This window comes from Barbus barbus (assembly GCF_936440315.1).
Source record: "Barbus barbus genome assembly, chromosome: 34".
Taxonomy (NCBI): domain Eukaryota; kingdom Metazoa; phylum Chordata; class Actinopteri; order Cypriniformes; family Cyprinidae; genus Barbus; species Barbus barbus.
This window is the reverse complement of record NC_136762.1, coordinates 17904407-17923944: the sequence shown is the minus strand read 5'-3', so window position 1 is coordinate 17923944 and position 19538 is coordinate 17904407. Positions and strand designations below refer to the sequence as shown.

Genomic DNA, 19538 nt, shown 5'->3' with positions numbered 1-19538 from the left:
TGAAGTAAGATATATTTATCTCCATATAGTCACTGCAGTTGTGTTTATGTACTCATAATATTGACTGACAAAAAATTGACAAATCATCATGTGCTGAAAAACGTAATTAACAGCAGAATATTGGTAAATCATTTTGCCAGTTTTAGCACTTAATTGTGTTTATGCCAATAGCCTTGTTAAAATACAAGAATTACAGGCCTGCATTTACAGTGCTGTCCTTGAATTGAATTAAAACAATAGTTATAATCATTGTTGTTGCTGTATTGTTGTTGTTGCATTGTTAACTCAGCACCTCTTCAGAATGCTAATAAGCATTTGTGTGTCTCTCTCTCTCTCTCTCTCACTGCTCCTCTGCTCTTTTAAGGGCAGCGCAGTAAAAGAGAGCAGCAGTAAGATCTTTAGTGGCTCCCTGGGAGCAAAATCAAAGGCTTCATTGATAACCAAACAGGCCATCATTGGGTTACAAGTGTATACTCAGCAGGACGCTCTCTTTCATAACATATGAGTGTCTCTAATGCACATTCAAATGAAGACAAAAAAGCTCAGAACAAGGTTTTAAAGTCAGAATAAGTGTAACATGGCTAAGAGCTGCGATCAGCATTATTTTATTTATATACGACTGTCCCACATTTGTCTGGTCAAACTCTGAAAGGTTAGTAGACTTCATTAACAAGGAGACAGTTTAAGTGAGATGTGAAGTTTGAAGAGAAGAAACATCACAAAATATTATTTTATTTAATGAGCATAATTTACAGTATGAAAATATAAGAAAACACAAAATGCTAGCTATGAAATTACCTTTAGCAAGACGAAAGTGTCAAATTATTACAGAAATTTTCACCACCATCTTTTCTGCCAAAAACGGGTGATTAAACAAAATGCAGATGAGATGATTCCAGTGATGGAAATGAAATTTGTTAGTTCATTTAATTTGTTTGTTCATTCCATGAAGACCTATTCTCACAAACACCCACCCAAACTCCATCCTGGTGGCCAAACTGGAGTAATGTACATACACAGACAAAATGTGTAATTGTGAATGAGGAATTAATTAAATAAAAATAGAAGACTATCACTAAAATTACAATTCTGGATTTATTAAAAAGGCCCCTAAGTAAATGTTGTGTGTGTTTTGTTTGAACAGAATGAGGTAAATTCATCTAATTACAGCATCATATTTGTCTTGAGGGAGCCATGTTTTCCCAGCATACTCTTCCACCCTATGGCATTGGCATGAGTTTCATTCCCATCAACAATATGCGGCTCATCCTGCAAGTTTAGCCTTTGTGGGGAATTTTCAAAAATGTTGTTTCAGACCTGTAGGAGGAAAACAAAAAGCAACAGGGAGGTTTTCTTCCAGACATGCACTCGATCCTCACTTACGCTGATGGACAAAATACAACACAACATATTTGAAATATCCAACATTTTTCAACTAAATCTTAATGAAAAGCACCTGGACACACAATATTGTCCATTTTAATTCTTAAAATGGACTATTAATGTGATAGTTCACCCAAAAATGAAATATTGGCATCATTTACTCACCCTCACATTGCTTGTGTGACTTTCTTTTGTTGTACACAAAGAAGAATGTTACAGTTGACGGTAACCATTGACTTACAATGAAAAATACAATGAAAGTCAAAGGGTACTGACAACTTTTTCAAAGTTTGGTTGCCAACATTTTTTTAAATATCTTCTTTTGTGTTCAGCAAATTAATGTAAATGACAATTTTCATTTTTGGGTGAACTATGCCTTTAAGTTTGAGATCACCACAAGATCTTCATCCTTAGGTTTACATGATTTGAGAAGATATATTGTTGCAGGAAGGAGAGCTTGGTAACACCCATGTCGTAAAAATAAAATCGTCTTGAAAAGAAAAACTATGCAAGAAACAATAAAATTGCATAGTTGGGCAAACACTAGTATAATATTTAGCATGAGGAAATTCATACAATATGATTTACTTTTACATCTGAAATCAGAGACACACCACAGTTATCAATCTTGAGAAAAAAAAAACTTTACTTGAAACTTAAAAGCATAAATAATGATTTTAAAAGATTGATTTCATTTTATACAAAAATAATACAATGTGGACAGAATCACATTTTGTATAAATCCAGCATAAAACAGGAGAATAAACCAGCACTGTTACCTCAGGTCAACTGGCAGTGGGAGCATAGTCAACAACATTAAAAACAATCATTGAAGTGACCTTTTGACATGTATTCAAACTCTTAGACAGGGACATGTGCACTAGTTTCTTCAGTTTACCAAAATTACAATGTCAGTTTTGAAATTGTGGACATACATGCCAGCAAATGTGTAAAAAAAAAAAAAAAAAAAAAAAAAACTAAGTCAAGAGCCACAATAAATGCTATTTCACAACGCTTCCTGGTGGTTCAGAGTGGCGTGAGCAGGTAATACCGTTTAAAATGACGAATGGGCTCAATTTCCCAACTTTTAGGAAATTCCTATACAGCAAAATCCCCAGAATTAAATCAACTCTGCTCAGAGTACATATTGTCCCAATCTACAGAGTGTTAAAGTAACACTGAAGCAGAGTTAAAGTTAATGGGATAATTAAGTGATTAATTAAGTGATGAGTGAGCATTAGAAAAGAAAACCCGTTGTTAACAATGTTGAAGATGAACAACTACTGCTCTGGCTTTTAGACATGAAAACTTATCTCATAATCCTCAACAGTGGTAACTCTGCTTCAGTGTTACGTTAACACTCTGTAGATTGGGACAATATGTACTCTGAGCAGAGTTGATTTAACTCTGGGGATTTTGCTGTGCTGATAACCATTCTACCGTTGAATTCGACAGGACACTCTTTTCCCGTATCTCTTCACGATGACAATGACAGTTTGATTGTAAGTCAATATTTAGATTAGAAAGGCATGTCATGATTCATGGCCGTTCCTGTCGATTTCGCAAAGATGGTGAGCAGCTATGCGGATGGAGTTATCCGTCTCTCTGAATCGACTACTTCTGGCATACTGTGCTTTAACATTTATCTCACTTTTTAAGATTGGACGTCAACAAAGTAGTCAAAAAAAGTGTGAAATTGCATATTCCAATACGTCATACCTGTTCCATAGATTGTCACATCGTGTATCACAGTTTAGAGAGATAAAACAGCACACCACATGGACAACTGAATATGTACATCCTTCATACTAACTATATAATAATTGCTTGTATTTACATTCAACTGTACAGAAGCGTTGTCAGATCTCACGGAAGACATCTTTGCATCAGTTACACGTTACAGAAACTCCTACAGATGCTTCTAACATTGGCTGATTGTCATTATATCCACACAGTTCGATTATAATGTCTTCGCTGAGCACACTGCTCTTATTCCAGGTCTTTCTTCTCCTTGTATCCGTAGCTTCATCTTGTGTCTCCTATTGGTTTGTTCTTCAGGATCACCCATGTTCCTCGATACGTTTTGTCCATCACTGAGAAGTAAAATACTGTCACTAAAGTGTGTACCCTTGTTGATCGAACAACCTAACAGTGTTTGTTCTCGTCAGTCCTGCATCCCCTGGTTTATTGACTAACTCTCAACCGCTCAGCCGCACTTATTATGGGTTTCCACAGATACGGGCATGATGAGGGGGAATGGAGGTGGGGACAATGTTCTTGGCGTCAAGTAAGTCAGGTGCTCACCAGGCCTGAAGCGGACACTGCAAAATAAAGATAGAAAGAGGAAACGGTCACATAAGCATTCTGTAAGAGTGCGGAATTTCCTTATCAGCCACACCTGACCAAATATACACCTCATCCCTGAGCATTCTTTCCCATTGTACCCAAGATTTTCTCGTATTGTTTGGGTGTTTTTGCTCTTTCTTTGGAGAGGGAGAGGCAGGTGACCCTGTCGTGACCCACTGGCCGACAAACAGCATCACCTGATAAAGATGCCGGCCAGCTGCTCAGACTACACTCATTAGATGCAGGTCTCCAAATGGAGGTGAGTTTTTGTGGTGGAAAGCTCGGCAAACAGGAGGGTTATAAAGACTAAGCATGGTTTGTAATGTCCCCCTGAGTGCCAACTGCACCGCCCAGTCCAAATACAGCAGACTGATAAGAGTTTGAAATTGCTGTCTCAGTACTGGGGGGTTGAGGAACCACATACCCGAGATATCTAAATGCTGTGTTTCCAAAAAGTGTTTCCATATACCTCGCACAGGTGAAATGTTTAGGATTTTTGCAATTTATCCAGAATTAAAGACAAGATGTTTATAAGTGAAGCACATGCTGGTAGGAAGTTCAAGCCGTCAGGATTGGTGCTGCCAGTTATGTGGCAGCATGGGAAATCAGGCATGTGAAAGCGGTGACTGCAAACTGTATTTCAGGCTAGAGTGGTCAGAGAGCAGGGGAAAAGGGAAGGGGAGCCGAAGGAGCATGATGGCTTTGATTAACAGTGAGGATCATTTCCTGACCGCACTGCTAAACTGGACTCAGAAATGACTTTGCATTGAAAGTATGGTAAGCGTGAAAATATAAAGAAAAAGTGAAAAAAAGTAAAAATAAATTATAATAAATACATTAACACGTATCTAAATATAAAATAAAAAAATAATTAAAATACAAATAAACATACAAATAAATGCATAATAAATGTAATATTTAAAGAAAGAAAGAAAGAAAGAAAGAAAGAAAGAAAGAAAGAAAGAAAGAAAGAAAGAAAGAAAGAAAGAAAGAAAGAAAGAAAGAAAGAAAGAAAGAGAAATAACAAAGAAAGGGAAAGGCGGTTTCATCAATCATGCCATGCTCAGGCTGGGATCACGGGTGACTGATTGGTCAAGCTGTTCAAAGGAAATAGGAATTCTGAGGAGTATCCACATGTTGACTCGCTTCACTGATTGAGATGTGCAACAAGCCCAGCCAAACAAAAGACAGTGAAGCTGATTGGGTTTGTGCGAAGACTGAAACCATGTTGACTGAAAACTGTCATATTCAGCCCACTCTGGAAATATTACACTGATCACAGAAATGCTGATATAAATGTTGTTTAGTCTGGTGATCATTGCCTAAAAGCAATATTTTGAGTTACATCAAACTTACATTAATATTAAATTTACCGAGAGCATGTGTGATGCATGTCGATAACCTGAATATAATTTTGCCTTATTTCGTAAATATAAATTGTGCAATCCACAATAGGGTCTGCCCTAGTGGAAAATAAACTAAAATGTTTTTAAAATACATTTATATCATGTTAAATGCACTACAAATATATTTACATATCTGTGTGCTTAATAAAAAGTCTCTGCAATTGTACTTTTGGTATACTAAACTGGTATACTTAAAGTCTGCTAAATTGGAAAATGAAATAAAAGCAGTTAAAATGTGACCCTGGACCATAAAACCAGTCTTGAGTCGCTGGGGTATATTTGTAGCAATAGCCAAAAATACATTGTATGGGTCAAAATTATCGATTTTTCTTTTATGCCAAAAATCATTAGTATATTAAGTAAAGATCATGTTCCATGAAGATATTTGATAAATTTCTTACCGTAAAGATTTCAAAACTTTTGATTAGTAATATGCATTACTAATCGCTATTTGGACAACTTTAAAGGCGATTTTCTCAATGTTTTGCACCCTCAGATTCCAGATATTGTATATCGTAACATAGTTGTGTCTCGGCCAAATATTGTCCTATCACAACAAACCATACATCAATAGAAAGCTTATTTATTCAATTTTGAAAATTGACACTTAAGACTGGTTTTGTGGTCCAGGGTCACATATATTACTTTTTTATTAGGGTGTGCTAACTTGAGAACTGTGAAAATGTTTTCTAGGACCTGGTTTGAAACAAATCTAATGAAATATAATGTTATTGTTTTTCATGTGTGTTATTGTATTCACCGGTTTTATTTTGCCCTAGTGTTTCCAGCATAAACTGAAATAGATACATAGTAGACGGCTTAAAAGGTTTGTGGATTATGTGATTGCTATCTTTGGAGCATTAATGAAGCTCAGAGTTTACAATTTCATCCCACGTGGCTTTATTTCCCAATAAGAAGCATGCAGAAGCCTCACTTTCCATATGTAGGACATGCAGATAGACCTGAGAACCCACTGAATAAACCAATCAGCTCTGTTAGAGCGGATCCAAGAGACGTTAATGCATGTTGGTGAATGTTGTGGATGACTGACCTGTTTGCTGGAGGACATTGCGCTCAGGGTACTGAGGCTGTTGGCATCTGTCACCACCATGGCAGGGGGAAACCGAGACGAGTGAGAATACTGGGGCGGCTCCTGCTTGTGTGGGTACACTGTGAAGATAACAAATAGACGGTCATTTGAAAGTCTTGAAAATGAATTGATCTTGACAAGATGAATAGATAGTGGACAGAGGACGTGGACTGACTGTGTGAGTGTGAGACGGAGGCCATGAAGGGCTGCTGGCTCATGTGGCCAGATGACTGCTGCATGAGCTGCTGGTGCGAGACATTCAGCTGCTGCGAGAACTGCACCGGCTGCAATGCTGCCAAACTGCCTGCAACGCTGTTGATGACAGGTACTGTCTGTGCCTGCGACGTGTTCAAACCTGGAACAATGACGTGTCAAGTGAAGAATGCATGACAAATCTGAAATGGAAAGCAAGGTGGTTGGACACTCACTTTGTGCGATGGCCATGACTCCAGAAAGAGGCATTATGAGGTTGGGTGTCTGTTGGTGCATGTGGTGGGATGCATGGATGTTGGTCAGGGTGCTGACTGGAGGAAGACCTCCGCCTGATACCGAGATCTGTGAAGAAAATGCACCAATAGAATGACTCGAATGCTTCTGTCACAGCTATTTCAACTGTACTCTTATCTTAAGAAGGTATCGGATCCCTGACAGAGACACAGAGCTTTATTTGAATAAGCCGAGTTGAGGGGAGGCCATGCTCAGACAACCGTCTGACTGCTCAGATAAGCTGCTGTCATACTCGCTTCCTCCTATGCTGACTTCCGCCTCCCGTTGACATAAATGCACCCTAAACCATGATGAATTTGACCTGTAATGTAACGCCACAGCCTTGCCAGAAAAATTAATGCATAGAAAATTGTCCTGAAACAAAAAGCTACATGAACATCTCGCCCAACTCAAACATTAGTATTCAGATAAGCAACTCAATTGAGCGCCGGTGTCACTCAACCGACAGAGAACAAGCACAACTCCACCCTTCCCCTCCTCTGCAGGCCATTTAATCAATACAAACAGAATGTTTCTTTGTCAGGTTTGTTGGCACAGCCATGGCCGTGCCCCTTTCTCACTACCACCAGCTAACATTTGCTAAGATCGGCCCTGCGGAGCAATGTGGGCCAAGGCCTACCGTCTGCTTCTAGGTTTAGCACAATGCAGCGTTTGTAAGCCCACTTTGGGTGAAGGTAATATCTGTGTCAAGAGCAGATGTAGTGTTATCTTATCAGGACTCAGAAATGCTCACCATCTTGACGTCAGGTGACAGGAGGCTGTGGCTAGGGTCCAGAGCCCCCGGAGAGACCTGCTGTAACACTGAATGGCTGGTTGACATGGCATTGCTGCTATGGTGGTTGATCGTTGTGGAGGAACTGACTTCACCAGGACCTTGCTGGCTGTACCGGATACCTGTTGAGGGAGAAAGCATGAGAGAAAATGGTCAGATTTAGTCTCCTGACCTGTCTCCGGTCCGTATCTGTTGGTCGCAGACAAGTTAAGGCAGAGCAAACAAACTGGGGCCTCTGCACCTGGTCCCGGAATGGTCAAGGTCATTCGAATTTGTACATGTGGGTTGTCTGCAACTCTAAAAACTATGCCGTGCTGACCTTATACTAATATACGTCATGGTCCAAACCTTCTCCTGGAGGGTAACATTCCAGCACAGAAGAACCCACACATTAAGGTCTTCTGGATTACCAGAAACCTCCAGGGAGGTGTGTTGGCCCTCCAGGAGCACAACTGGACATACCTGATCTACGTGAAATAAAGCTTTGAGGAAATTATGCCTTAATTCTCTGTTTTATCTTCTGGGCCAAAGGAATCCAGCCTGTCTCCTATCGAATGGATGTTTACCAATCCAAAGCGCCACAGATATGAACAAGGTAAACATTACTCAATTAATGCTAATGTTAGACAGATTTTTCAGTCCTAAAGATCTTCACTCCTAGATTCAAATAGCAGAGTGACCAGCCAAGCAAGATGACGGCATGGCCAAATGAAATTCACCTTTATTTGTGACCTCTTTATTAGGGCCTCTTTCCCTGAATGATGCACCAATCAAAAAGCCAAATGACTAGCAAATGTCTTATAACAAATCAATTGATCCATCTGTTGTCTTTCATTGTGCAGGAGAACTCTGCAGACACAACTTTGTCCTCCTTTGCACACTTATGGCATTGCCAGCTCTCAACAGTGTCTTGTAAACACCAGCACAGGACAATAAAGCACTCCATTGGGCCTACAACCTGCTCAGCACACAATGGGCCAGAAACTATAAACAGTCTTTACTTTACTACCGCGCGCCCACTAAATGTGTCAAGGAGAGAGAAGGCTATTGTCTGACTCCGTCAGGCATTCACTCGGACTGCAGGGATCTCCTCTCACGCTCAGTCATTTAGGTCTGCGCTGTCTGGGCCATGCTGACCAGCAGGAGGGCTGTTTCTCAGGGAACCAGGAACCAAAATACAACCTCTGAGAATGTGACATAAAAGTTACATGGAATGGTATCATAAACTAAGCCTTAATTATGCTATTCAGAAAAGCAACCAATGCTGATTGCAATATATAGACAATGTACAAGGTTATCAGCTGGTGCGATATTCTCAAAACAGCTAAATATTGACCGATCAGTCACCCTGGGTTGTGATTCCTAAAAGCATTGTTTGCAAACTATGGTCGCAAGTTCCACTTAATGGCAGAATGAATCTATTTTCTTTTGTTTAACAATGCGCTTTGTAATTGCCTTTTGGTATAGCTAGATTGAAATGTAAAGCAAAAATTGCTACCTTGGTTAACCTTGGTTAAAGGGCAGAGGGCGGTGGGAAATCCTAAAGGGGGGTGGTAGCAGTAGACTTCAGCAGGTTTTAAAAGGTTCAATTCTCCCTGGGACGCATGTAATATCAAAGCCTTGCTCTTCATCCCCAGGCAGTGCTCATTATAGCATTGCCGCATATGAGAGGCCTCCTGGGTCTTAGCAGGACGTACGTGGCCTCTCAGCCTTTCCGTGTCCCCCAATAGACCAAGCAAGGACAGTTGAACTCTTCTGTCTTCTGCTTGTCCTTTGCCATTACATTCAGGGGAGGGGCCATATAACTTAAAGGCTAAATTTTCTGGTTTCCTTGCTCATGGGGTGACAGTCTCAAATGAAAGATTCTTTAGTTTCAAAGATTAATAGCTACAGTTTTATTGCTGATGACAACTGCTCCAACATATTTTCACAACACAAAACACAGGGAAGATCACAGCCAGCCCCCAAAAGCACATATCGGTTGACCTTCCAGCAGCGGCAAAATGGCCTGTCTGTTATCAACAGGCCAAACCAGTATCAATAAAAAAGTAGTCTCTCTCTGATGTGACCTAGTAACGACCTTTTTAACATAACTTGGGTTGCATAGTTTCCAAGAGGGGGGCTGAGACCGGGAATCACCCGGTACCCTCCATACCTTGAGCAGAAGGAGCTCATCAGTCCTGTCTGGCCCAAAAAGACCCAATAGTCCAGCGGACAGCTCCTGCTGTTCTGCTCAGAGCCCAGCCACTGCCTCTATAAAGGTGAGAGGGGCTTCGAGGTGTCCCTCCTCCTGGCCCAGCAGAGATAAATGAACCTCGGTTACAGTTACTACAATCTTCTAATATGCCACAAACAATAAGATTCCCTGCTGGGAGAGGTTAAAGAGATCAGGGAAGAGGGGAGTCCCTTATCAAAGGCCTGGGAGATGTAGTAGCAAAGGATTTTAATTGTCAATTAAGCATGCATAATACAGGCCGTGCCCTGGCAACGTGATGAGGGGTCCTGCTGTGCCATTCTTGTCAGGCCAGCTTCTGACACCAAAAAACAGCTGATGATGCTGGCAGGGACACCTTGTAAGTCCCTCGACTAGGAGCACGGAAGAGAAGACCGACCCCATTTCATTCCTCCCCCTTCCTATCCAAATGAACACACGAACCTGAGGTCACTGACTGGTCAGGTGTGCAGAGGGAAACACCACACGCAAACAGACAAGCCACTCATTGCCGTGCTACAGGCCCAGAAACAAGCAACACACCCACGGCAAGAGCACTCGGACTCAAACATGAAGGAGCAACAATAGATTATAAACTGGTTGAGTCAAAGAGTGTGTTGCTTTTACTGCCCAAGTCTTGCCATATCAAACTAAGTCAATAAATCTTTCTGGGAATACAATTCATTAGATAACAGAGGAGTGGGGCCTGCAGTAAACCGCAGTGACTCTACAGGTAAAACTAGGCCTCGAGAGTGAGCTGAGCCGCATGACCCAAGGATGACCCTGAGTCCTATCCAAGGGTGGATGCTCTTTGTGTCTGACTCTTGCCTGCTGACTTCAGTAGAGCTGAGATTGCAGGTACAATGCAGATTGTTCTTGGTGTGTGTTTCAAAGCTGGGAATAACAATGCCATTTGCTCAGCTCACGCTGTCACTCTCATTGATCACTGCCGCTTTCCCTCTGATCTCATCAACTACGCCATCTCTTCTTCAACCACTGGAATGATGATGATGAAGATTGTCCTAATTATAATAGCCGGACTATACCGTCAAAATTGTATTGTATTTTCAAACCTTTAGCCACATTCGCAGGCTAACAGGAATATCAAATAATATATGCAAGATTACAATGAATGTGTCAGTACCTTGCATCTTACTTGGTGGGGAGTTGCTGGTTTGTGGGTGATGCGGGGAACTGTGTATAAGAAGGGAGTTCAGATTGTGCGTTGGCCCACTATAGGCATCCATAGCCAGTTTTTGTCTAAAGGCCTCTTCTTTTCTCCTGTTGGCAAACCAGTTGTAGACTCGCACCTCCGTGACCAGGTTGGAGCCAAGCCCGTGAGCTTTAGAAGGCGATACTCCTCTCTGGAGGCATTCAGCTCTAAATATAGTCAAGAGAAACATATTAGCATAACTGGGATGAAAGTGAGCAAGTAGTTTGGACATTCATAATCCATCCGTACCGGTTGCACTCCTCCACCAGTGCCTCCCTCTCCTCTTTGCTGGGGTTCTTCTGTCGTTCGTAAGCCTGATAAAGGATCTGTTGGGATGCAGGCCCCCATTTGAAGCGGTTGCGTCTCAATTTTTTACATGCAGGTTCAATGCCAGCATCATCCCCTGACTGCCCCATGCCCTGCCCCATGCCCTGCCCCATGCCCTGCCCGGACTGACTGAATTCGGAGAAAAAAAGTAGCACCTGATCCTGGTTGGCTTTGTCGGACATGTTGCATGAGGCTTGCGAGACCTGGTTGAATTCTGAAACATAAAAGTGAGGGATTTTGGTGTCATTTGCAGAATTTTCAATAAACATTCAGGGTGTGATGTTACACCACACAACCATGTGTGATAACCTTTGACCCTTGGTCATAATTTTATATGACTGTACTCTTTATAAGTCATTGTGCTTTTATGACAACATAAAAAATGGGTGACAAAGGGGATGCAATAAGAAAAAAAAAAAAAAAAAATATATATATATATATATATATATATATATATATATATATATATATATATATATATATATATATATATATATATATATATATATATATATATATATATATATATATATATATTAGTATATTAGCAACACTTTAGCAAAAAACAAAAAACAATATATATATATATATATATAGTAGGCATCTCTAGAAATCTAAAATTGCATAATTTTGAAAAAAAGGAATGGATTTTTTTTTTATTCTACCTAAAGTGGTGCTTGATACGGTTCATTTTCATTTAGTTGAAATAGTAAGTTTAATATTATTCAAACTATAAAATAGAACACATGAAGCAAGAAACACAAATATTAACTTACGCCGCAAGATCTCCCGCTGTTTCCTGACGTACCAGGTGTAGAGCGCCGCGCGTTTCTGCGTTTTCATGGGCGTGCCTTTATTCAGGTGCTGCGACAGGTGCGACTGATTGAGGCCTGTCACATCCACCACCTCGCGCTGAGGGATATTGTGCTGCTGCATGTAGCTTTTGATCATGCGGGCCGCGCGCCACGGGTCCTCCCTGAAAAGATAGGAAACACAAAACATAACACACTCTTTTTATATCATCTTATTAGTCAGCTTTTAATTGCTGGTCTCGCTTATTTCACATTTATGATAGCGTATTTATAATCTGTTTAACATGTTAAATTCTGTAAGTGCGGTCAATTGTTCCCAGCGCTAATAAACAATCGTTCATCAATGTATTCAGTAGGCTGTAAATAATACCAAAGGTTAAAGACTTCGTTGCGTGCGCGCAATTCAACCACTAATATAATTACAACAGGACAGAGACAAGCGAAGGACTTAACGGCAACTGTATATTGTTCACCACGAACATTATAAAGCCATTTCAAAACAAAATAGCCAACTCGATCCTAAAGTGTTGCTTTAGAGAATGAGAAAATAGCCTATTGCATCAGTCGAAAATGGTTGGTTTAAATTAGAAAACGAATTTGATATTTCTAGGCTAAATGTAGCTTCATAAAAATGTAAATATGGTATTATGATATTAGCTTCAAAATAATGTTTTACTCATCAATAGCCTACAAAGGTGCTGGATACTAATAACTTTATTCATAATACGTAATGAATAAAAAAAAAATAACATACAGCTATTTATCTGGTGAATTTGAGGCTAATAAAAAGAAAATAGGCTATAAGAAAGAAAGCAAGAAAGATCTGAGTGCGTAAAGGCTATGGATGAGATTGCTGTTAATTCAACAAACAGAATTAGCCTATATTACGGATAGTTTATTATATAAAGCGGTGTAATGTTTGCTATTAGTTAAGTAAAAATCAGACTCAAACGGTAGCCTATTAAAACGAAGAAAAGCGAGCAAAGCATTGTCGAAAAGCGGCTATTGCCTATTTAGGTATAAAACGAAATAAAGCTCTTACCATTTTGTAGGTTCGGCTAAACTTCTGCTCCTGAAATCTGTCCAAACGGTTTGATTTGCAGACTGACAAGAACTTGGTTTATAACTTTCGACAATGAATAACTAGATCTCATTCACGCTAATCACTCGGTAATGTGTGTCTTTCAGTTGATGATTTATAGGTTTAAAATTAATAACAACTCCACGTGCTTTAGTTTTGATTTTCAACTTTATTTCGTGACGTTGATACTTCTGTAAATAATATAGAAATATGCTTAAGTATAAAAAGTGTAGGCTATTAGGCTTATGCAATTAGATTTTCATTCATAGCCGGTGTGATATTTTTCAAAGTATTGTTCTTAAATAAACCACATTAAAATAATTATAGTGACAAATAGGCTAATAGTAATATAGTAATTTTTGCATGGCCTAAAATAGGCTAAATGTAGGCCTAATAGCTATTCTAGTGAAATCAGACGACAGTGTGCGCTTTTATTTTCTTTCGAGAGTGCAGAGGTGGTTAATAATAAATAGATCTTCTTTAGTTGATATATCTCTAAGCTAAAGAAATAACTCAGGTAGATAATTAGTAACCAGATGAATGTGAAAAGAGGAAACACTGGCGCGTGCTTTTAAATTTGTAAACACAGGTAACCGAGGCTTAGAACTTCGTTTCCTTGATTTCAGGCAAATGTTAGGAACTACATTGATTCCATCTATTTAACCTGTCTCAATAATTTCTGTTATTTATAGGCCTGCTAAATGTTAAGGGTTTCCAAAACTTCAGTCAGTATAATTGGCCTAAATTAAAAATGGTAGGCTATATAAAAAAAGGGTTGATTTTCGGAGGCAGCAAGTAGGCTAAACTTTTCTATTTTAGTGGATTTTACAGCGTGAATTATATTCTTAATTATATTAGCACATTTTTAGTGAATGTGGATTTTCTCATGATATTAGTCAAACGGCAAAAAGTTGACAGTAGTCGGCCTTTTACTGCATTACAGTGCAATGTCAGTTCAGCTACTCCTTGCTTGTTTTTTAACATGTATTTCTTTCATTTGTGTATAAAGCAAGCCGAAGTAGAAACTTACGCCAAAATTCGCTCTATTTCTGCCCTCTGCTCCGCTGCTTCCTCTGTGTTTTGGGACTGCAGCTCTTTCAGTATCGGCGGTGTATCGTAATCATCCCCGTCCTCTGAGCCCTCATCCCCTGATAACTTCTCTTTGCCGTGTCCATTGGTCAGCGTGATAAGCACCGGCTTTGTATCCGTGTCACTGAGTTTGGAGCCGGAGGGGGACATCTGCAGACTGTCCAGTTTAACTCCAAAAGCGCTCGGACTCGGGTCCAGGTCTTCCAACGCTTGCAGAAGCACATCTTTAGTAACTCCAGAGTCCAACAATGCGCTCAGAAGCTCCTGTTGCAGAGATGTCAACTTAGAAACCATTTTTGCAAACATCTAAAAGTTTATTACGCAAGGGGGTATAATGAGGGAAATGCAGTAGGCTACCCTCCTCACGCCTCCAGTGAGATCCTAGAAAGACACCTGCTCCGAGAAGTTAGGCCACTTCCCTGTCGGACTGAACGATATAACTTGCCATGATGCTTCCAGAGGGCAGGCGATATAAAATATGGTAATGAGTGGGAGGCTGCTCAGGGCCTTTATTCAAATGAGCTGTCCTGGGCCATATTGACTGTTTACACACTGCCTGTTATCAGCACAGCTCTGAAGAACTTTGGACTCTGTCGACTTTGGTTAATGCACACTATAATAATAATAATAATAATAATAATAACAAGTTTAGAACTATAAGAATATATAGCTGTATAAACCCATAGGTGCCACTGGGATCAGATGACGAACATCAAGTGATGTTTCAGTAATCAACCAAATTATTTTTTACATATGTTTAATAACATTTAATCAAAATGATAAATTAATCAATTGCTTGATTACGTCTCAGCTCATGAAATTATATCTGTTCTCAATCAATCTGGGATTTTGTCTTAACATATAGGGATAATGACAAAGTATCTATCACCAAAACTCAAGGCAAAAGTTAAAAGCTTGCAAAGTAATGTATGTAGTTTAATGTCACTGAGCAAAGCACTGTGCACTTTTCACTTCTAAAAACAATCAAGTGTTTCTTAGAAAATGTGATTAATTTGTTTTAGCTATATTTCTTTTTATTTAAAGATGCAAATTCTGTCACCTGCAAATATGATAAAACTTAGTTTATTTTGTTCTATCAGTTGCCTGCTGAAGTGAATGGAAATGAAACAAGCTTTTATATATATAATCAGAGCACTTTCAAACAATAGATACAAATTAGGATTACAGTTTTTTGTTTGTTAAGATTTTGTTATTCAGGCAATTTATTTTTGCTCATTAATCATCATTCATTTACTTAATCAAACCTCCCAAAACATATTTTAATCCACATAAAGATTGGACAAGTAATTGTCTATGGCTCATGCCTTCTTTAACCATTAGCTAATAACAAATCATTTCAAACAACAAAAACTATTCGTCAAAAAAGAAGAAGAAGCTTAATCAGTGTTACAGGTAGCAAAGAATGTCAAGAGAGAAGATTGACCTAGACCATATTAACACCACAAAACGCTAAAATGCTTGCCATGCTGAAAAGAAAAGAAAAAAAATCTAATTGGTCTTAATTGGTCTCTTGATCTGGGCTGCGTTTGCCAAAAGAATTGTAAGCTTATCGTAGACCCATTGAAAGCCCTGGTCAGTTAGCTGGATTTAAATGTGTTTTGGACACTTTTCTCCTGGTAAATTGTTTCTTAATTGGTTTAAGATGATTATTCATTAGAAAGAACTGAGAAAAAACATAATGCGTCTCTAACCATTTGCACTATTAAACATTCAGATAAAAAGCACAAAATTGTCATACATGCATGCGCCAGCAGGGACAGTTTGAATATGTGCGTTGTGGAGGCTTGTGGAGCAGCTGGAAGGGCAGTAACTGTGCATGCAAATACTCATTTACAGCCTGACTGCTGCCAGGTGCCTGAGACTCACTCCATAACTGACATTCATGATCACAGGAACACATGATCTTAGAGACATCCGATGATCAGTAATTCTGAAAGTTTGGAGAAAGAGAGCGGAACAACAAAGTTTCTCTACTCCTAACAGTTCCTATGAAGAGGCTGATATTTGAATATAGATTTGATATTTGTTAATGAAAATGATGTGGTAAAGGAATAGCAATAGCTGGCCGATCATTTTCTTTTGTATTATAGTTATAGGCTGTGTGTTTATACTTTCCGTGATTTGTGTTTTATTGTTTACTCTTAAAAATAAAGTCTCTTTATTGGCATTGATGTTGAAGAACCTTTCCATGAAGAACCTTTAACATCCATGGAACCTCATTGCACAAAAGGTTCTACATAGTGGAACTTTAGATTTTTCAAATGTGTTTCACACTAAGAAAAAGAACGGTTCAACGAAAGGTTCTTTTAGGAACCAGAAATGGTTCTTATGGTGTCGCTGCATTGTTTTGGAACATTTATTTTTAGGACTGCAAGTCACTTTAAGAAGAAACTGTTTGGTAAAAATGAAAATGTAAAGAAAAAAAATGTGATTTCTAAAAATCTGCCGATTTCAAAAGCAGGTTGAATCCAGTTTAAGTCAGTTGTTGGTGGTTTCAGTGTGAATGGAATGAAGCAAGAGGTTTTAGGTTAACTATGAGCATTGCAGGTTGACCCAAACTGTGCTTGGCAGCCATTTGGATATGTGACCCTCCTCCACCCTCAGCCTCCCTCCATCACAGTCTGGGGCACAGAGCGGAACGCTTGGAAACTTTTTGGGCGAAAAGGGCAGAGAAGGTATGGTGTGTGTGTGAGATTCAGCAGCCGTTGATCATGTCTCGTTCCACACAGTAACCCGGACCTTACCCCCAGCATGCACCCTCCAACCGTTCCACTCTGAAGAGCTTGTTTTTCTTATGAAACAACTAATGTGTTGTCTCATTCTGGTTTTGTGGTTGATTATGCAATTAAAAAGGTAAATTTGGCCATTTTATTTAATCGAATATACAGTAAATATTGTGAAATAGTATCACAATTTAAAATAAAATTTTCTATTTTAATATAATACAACTGTAATTTATTCCTGTGATGCAAAGCTACATTTTCAGCCGTCATTACTCCAGTCTTCAGTGTCACGTGTTAAAAAGAACAGCATTTATTTGAAATAAAAACCTTGCACGTTTTTATTGCCACTTTTCATTTTATTATATTTTGTTTTATGTTGTATTTGTCCTTGCTGAATAAAAGCATTAAGTTTTACAAATAAATAAATTAAGAAGAAGAAGAAAATGATTCCCAAACTGAATTTTTCAGAATATCTTTCAGTATATCTTCATAAACTTGATGAATATGCAATTTAAAAATGGCTTATATGCACTGGAAGAACAAAAATGAGTAAAAAGCATATTTGACCAAAAATCTAAAATTGTCAGTTCAGTGTAAAACACTTCAGCAAGCTATTATTGGGCATGGCAAACATTCTGATATGAGAATCATCAGCTGATTTAATACCTGGGAACAGTTGATGGAGATGCTGTTACTGTGAAACGTTCAGTGAAGCATGAGTGCTGCTGATTAAGACCCCAGATGATCTGATTGGATCAGAGTTTCCACTGAAAGCAAATGAAGCTTTGATCTGTCCCATGCAGAGGAAACTTGGCTGCCCTCGGTTGTGTTTCGTTTAAGGATCAATTTTGTATTTGATGTTTCTCCTAAAATTGCAGAAATAAAAACAGACACAAATCAAACAATAGCTGTCATAACATAACAGTGAAAAGCTATAAATTCAATCTATATAGCAGATAATTTGGTAGTGAAGCAATGTCAGGGTTCATACTGAATCTGACTTTAGGGAAGTCTTAAATCTGAAACTTTCCAGAGACTCTAAAATAGTTGTGAAATCAGTCTAAAAAGTGAGTTGAAGCTGAAGCCTAATATAACGTAGTTCAGATTGCAGGTTCTCCTCCCTCTGCACAAACACAGCCTGTGATTGGCCGTATTGCTGTTCAGCGAGGCTCTCTCAGTCTCGGGCCTTGACCGACTGACTGACACACTGTTGGCTCAGTCAACACACACTAGAGAGTAAGTGTGTACACTTTTCTTGAATGGTGCCAAAGACATGAAAGTCTCTGTTGTGTTTATTCTTACAAGTACTAGACGTGTGTGTAGAGCCAGTGAATCAAATGCCTTTATTTGTTAAGACCTGTCCAGTCGCACTGGCTTTGAGCTTGCTTGCTGAATTATTGGCAAGGCAAACCACTTGTCGCCTTTTCTGCCTCCTATAGTGTTTCTTTAAATTCTTAATATGCTGTACTGATTCAAATACTGATTCGCTAAAGTGATTCATGACTGTGAGACTGATTCTTTCTTGTGGCACACAGGAATTACAACAGGTGTTAGGAATCAAATCCTTTCCAACAGATGAAAGCTCACGTATCTCTGAGACAATAAGGGGAATTACTCTGAAGATAAATAAATGAAGTTGGGTTGGGAGGCATCTATGGGGAAACCTGGTCTCAGTTCAGGGTCAGGATGGCCTCTTTAGCTCCTCATCAGGGCTCCATGACCCCATGCGTACACCTCCCTTTCCTTTTTGCCTGTCCCACTGCAATTCTGAATCATTACATCAGCTTTAGAGTACCGTTCACAAGGTTTTACTAAAACAAGCTTGTAATTCCCTGCAGTTTGTGCTATTAAACATGCTCTACTCTTGATGAACATTCAGGTTTGGCTTCAAAATAGCCTATAATTCTTAAAGGGATAGTGCGCTGTAAATAAATGAATGAATGAATTTCTATTATAAAGCGGTTCCAGACCTGTATGAACTGATGTCTTCTGCCTCTGTGTTGTTGGGGGGGGGGGGGGGGGGGGGTTCCATTCAGTGAAAATCAATAATAATAATAATAATAAACTAATAAATGGAAATAAAAATATCGATATAAAGTCAAATGAAATATAAAATGAAATTATCTGAGTGATCAATCCAATCACACATCAGAAGAGAAGAGAAACAATAAAACCCTGATTCAATAGTAAAGATTCCTCAATTTTGATAATTTTATGATTTAATCTGAAAACATGTCTCCTCATATATTTGACGCGTATCAGTTTCATCAAACAGCATTTAATCTCTTTAACCCTCATGTTCTGAAGAGACTGGCTTGCTGTTGTTATGTTTGGGGCCAAGAGACTCCAATTATGTTAAAAAATATATATATAATTCCAAATTATCCTCTTATTTGCCCTTCAAATTGAAATTTAATAATGTATTTTGACCTAGTAGGCAGATATTTTCTCAATTTTAACTCTGTTTTACCACAAAGTCGTCATACACTTTTCAGGATTTTGAAGTCTGGAAACTTCTTCCAACTATCTGTTTGGAGTCAGTGGGACCCCTTTTAA

General features: G+C 38.9%; 1 protein-coding gene across 2 annotated transcripts; it reads right to left on the bottom strand.

Annotated features, from left to right (window-relative positions):
- Nucleotides 1–2168: 2168 nt before the first annotated feature.
- Nucleotides 2169–14595, bottom strand: LOC306854114 (hepatocyte nuclear factor 1-beta-A-like). Of its 2 annotated transcripts, none has more exons than XM_079391944.1 (9): nucleotides 14180–14595; nucleotides 12033–12232; nucleotides 11179–11470; nucleotides 10861–11096; nucleotides 7466–7626; nucleotides 6654–6780; nucleotides 6401–6580; nucleotides 6187–6305; nucleotides 2169–3704 (listed from the first exon to the last, which is right to left on the bottom strand). In XM_079391944.1, exons 1-9 carry the CDS (start codon nucleotides 14542–14544, stop codon nucleotides 3684–3686), a joined length of 1701 nt encoding a protein of 566 aa, XP_079248070.1. In that variant the 5' UTR covers nucleotides 14545–14595; the 3' UTR covers nucleotides 2169–3683. The 2 variants fall into 2 exon arrangements, with proteins under 2 accessions (XP_079248070.1, XP_079248071.1); XM_079391945.1 differs by having other exon boundaries at nucleotides 10873–11096.
- Nucleotides 14596–19538: the final 4943 nt, after the last annotated feature.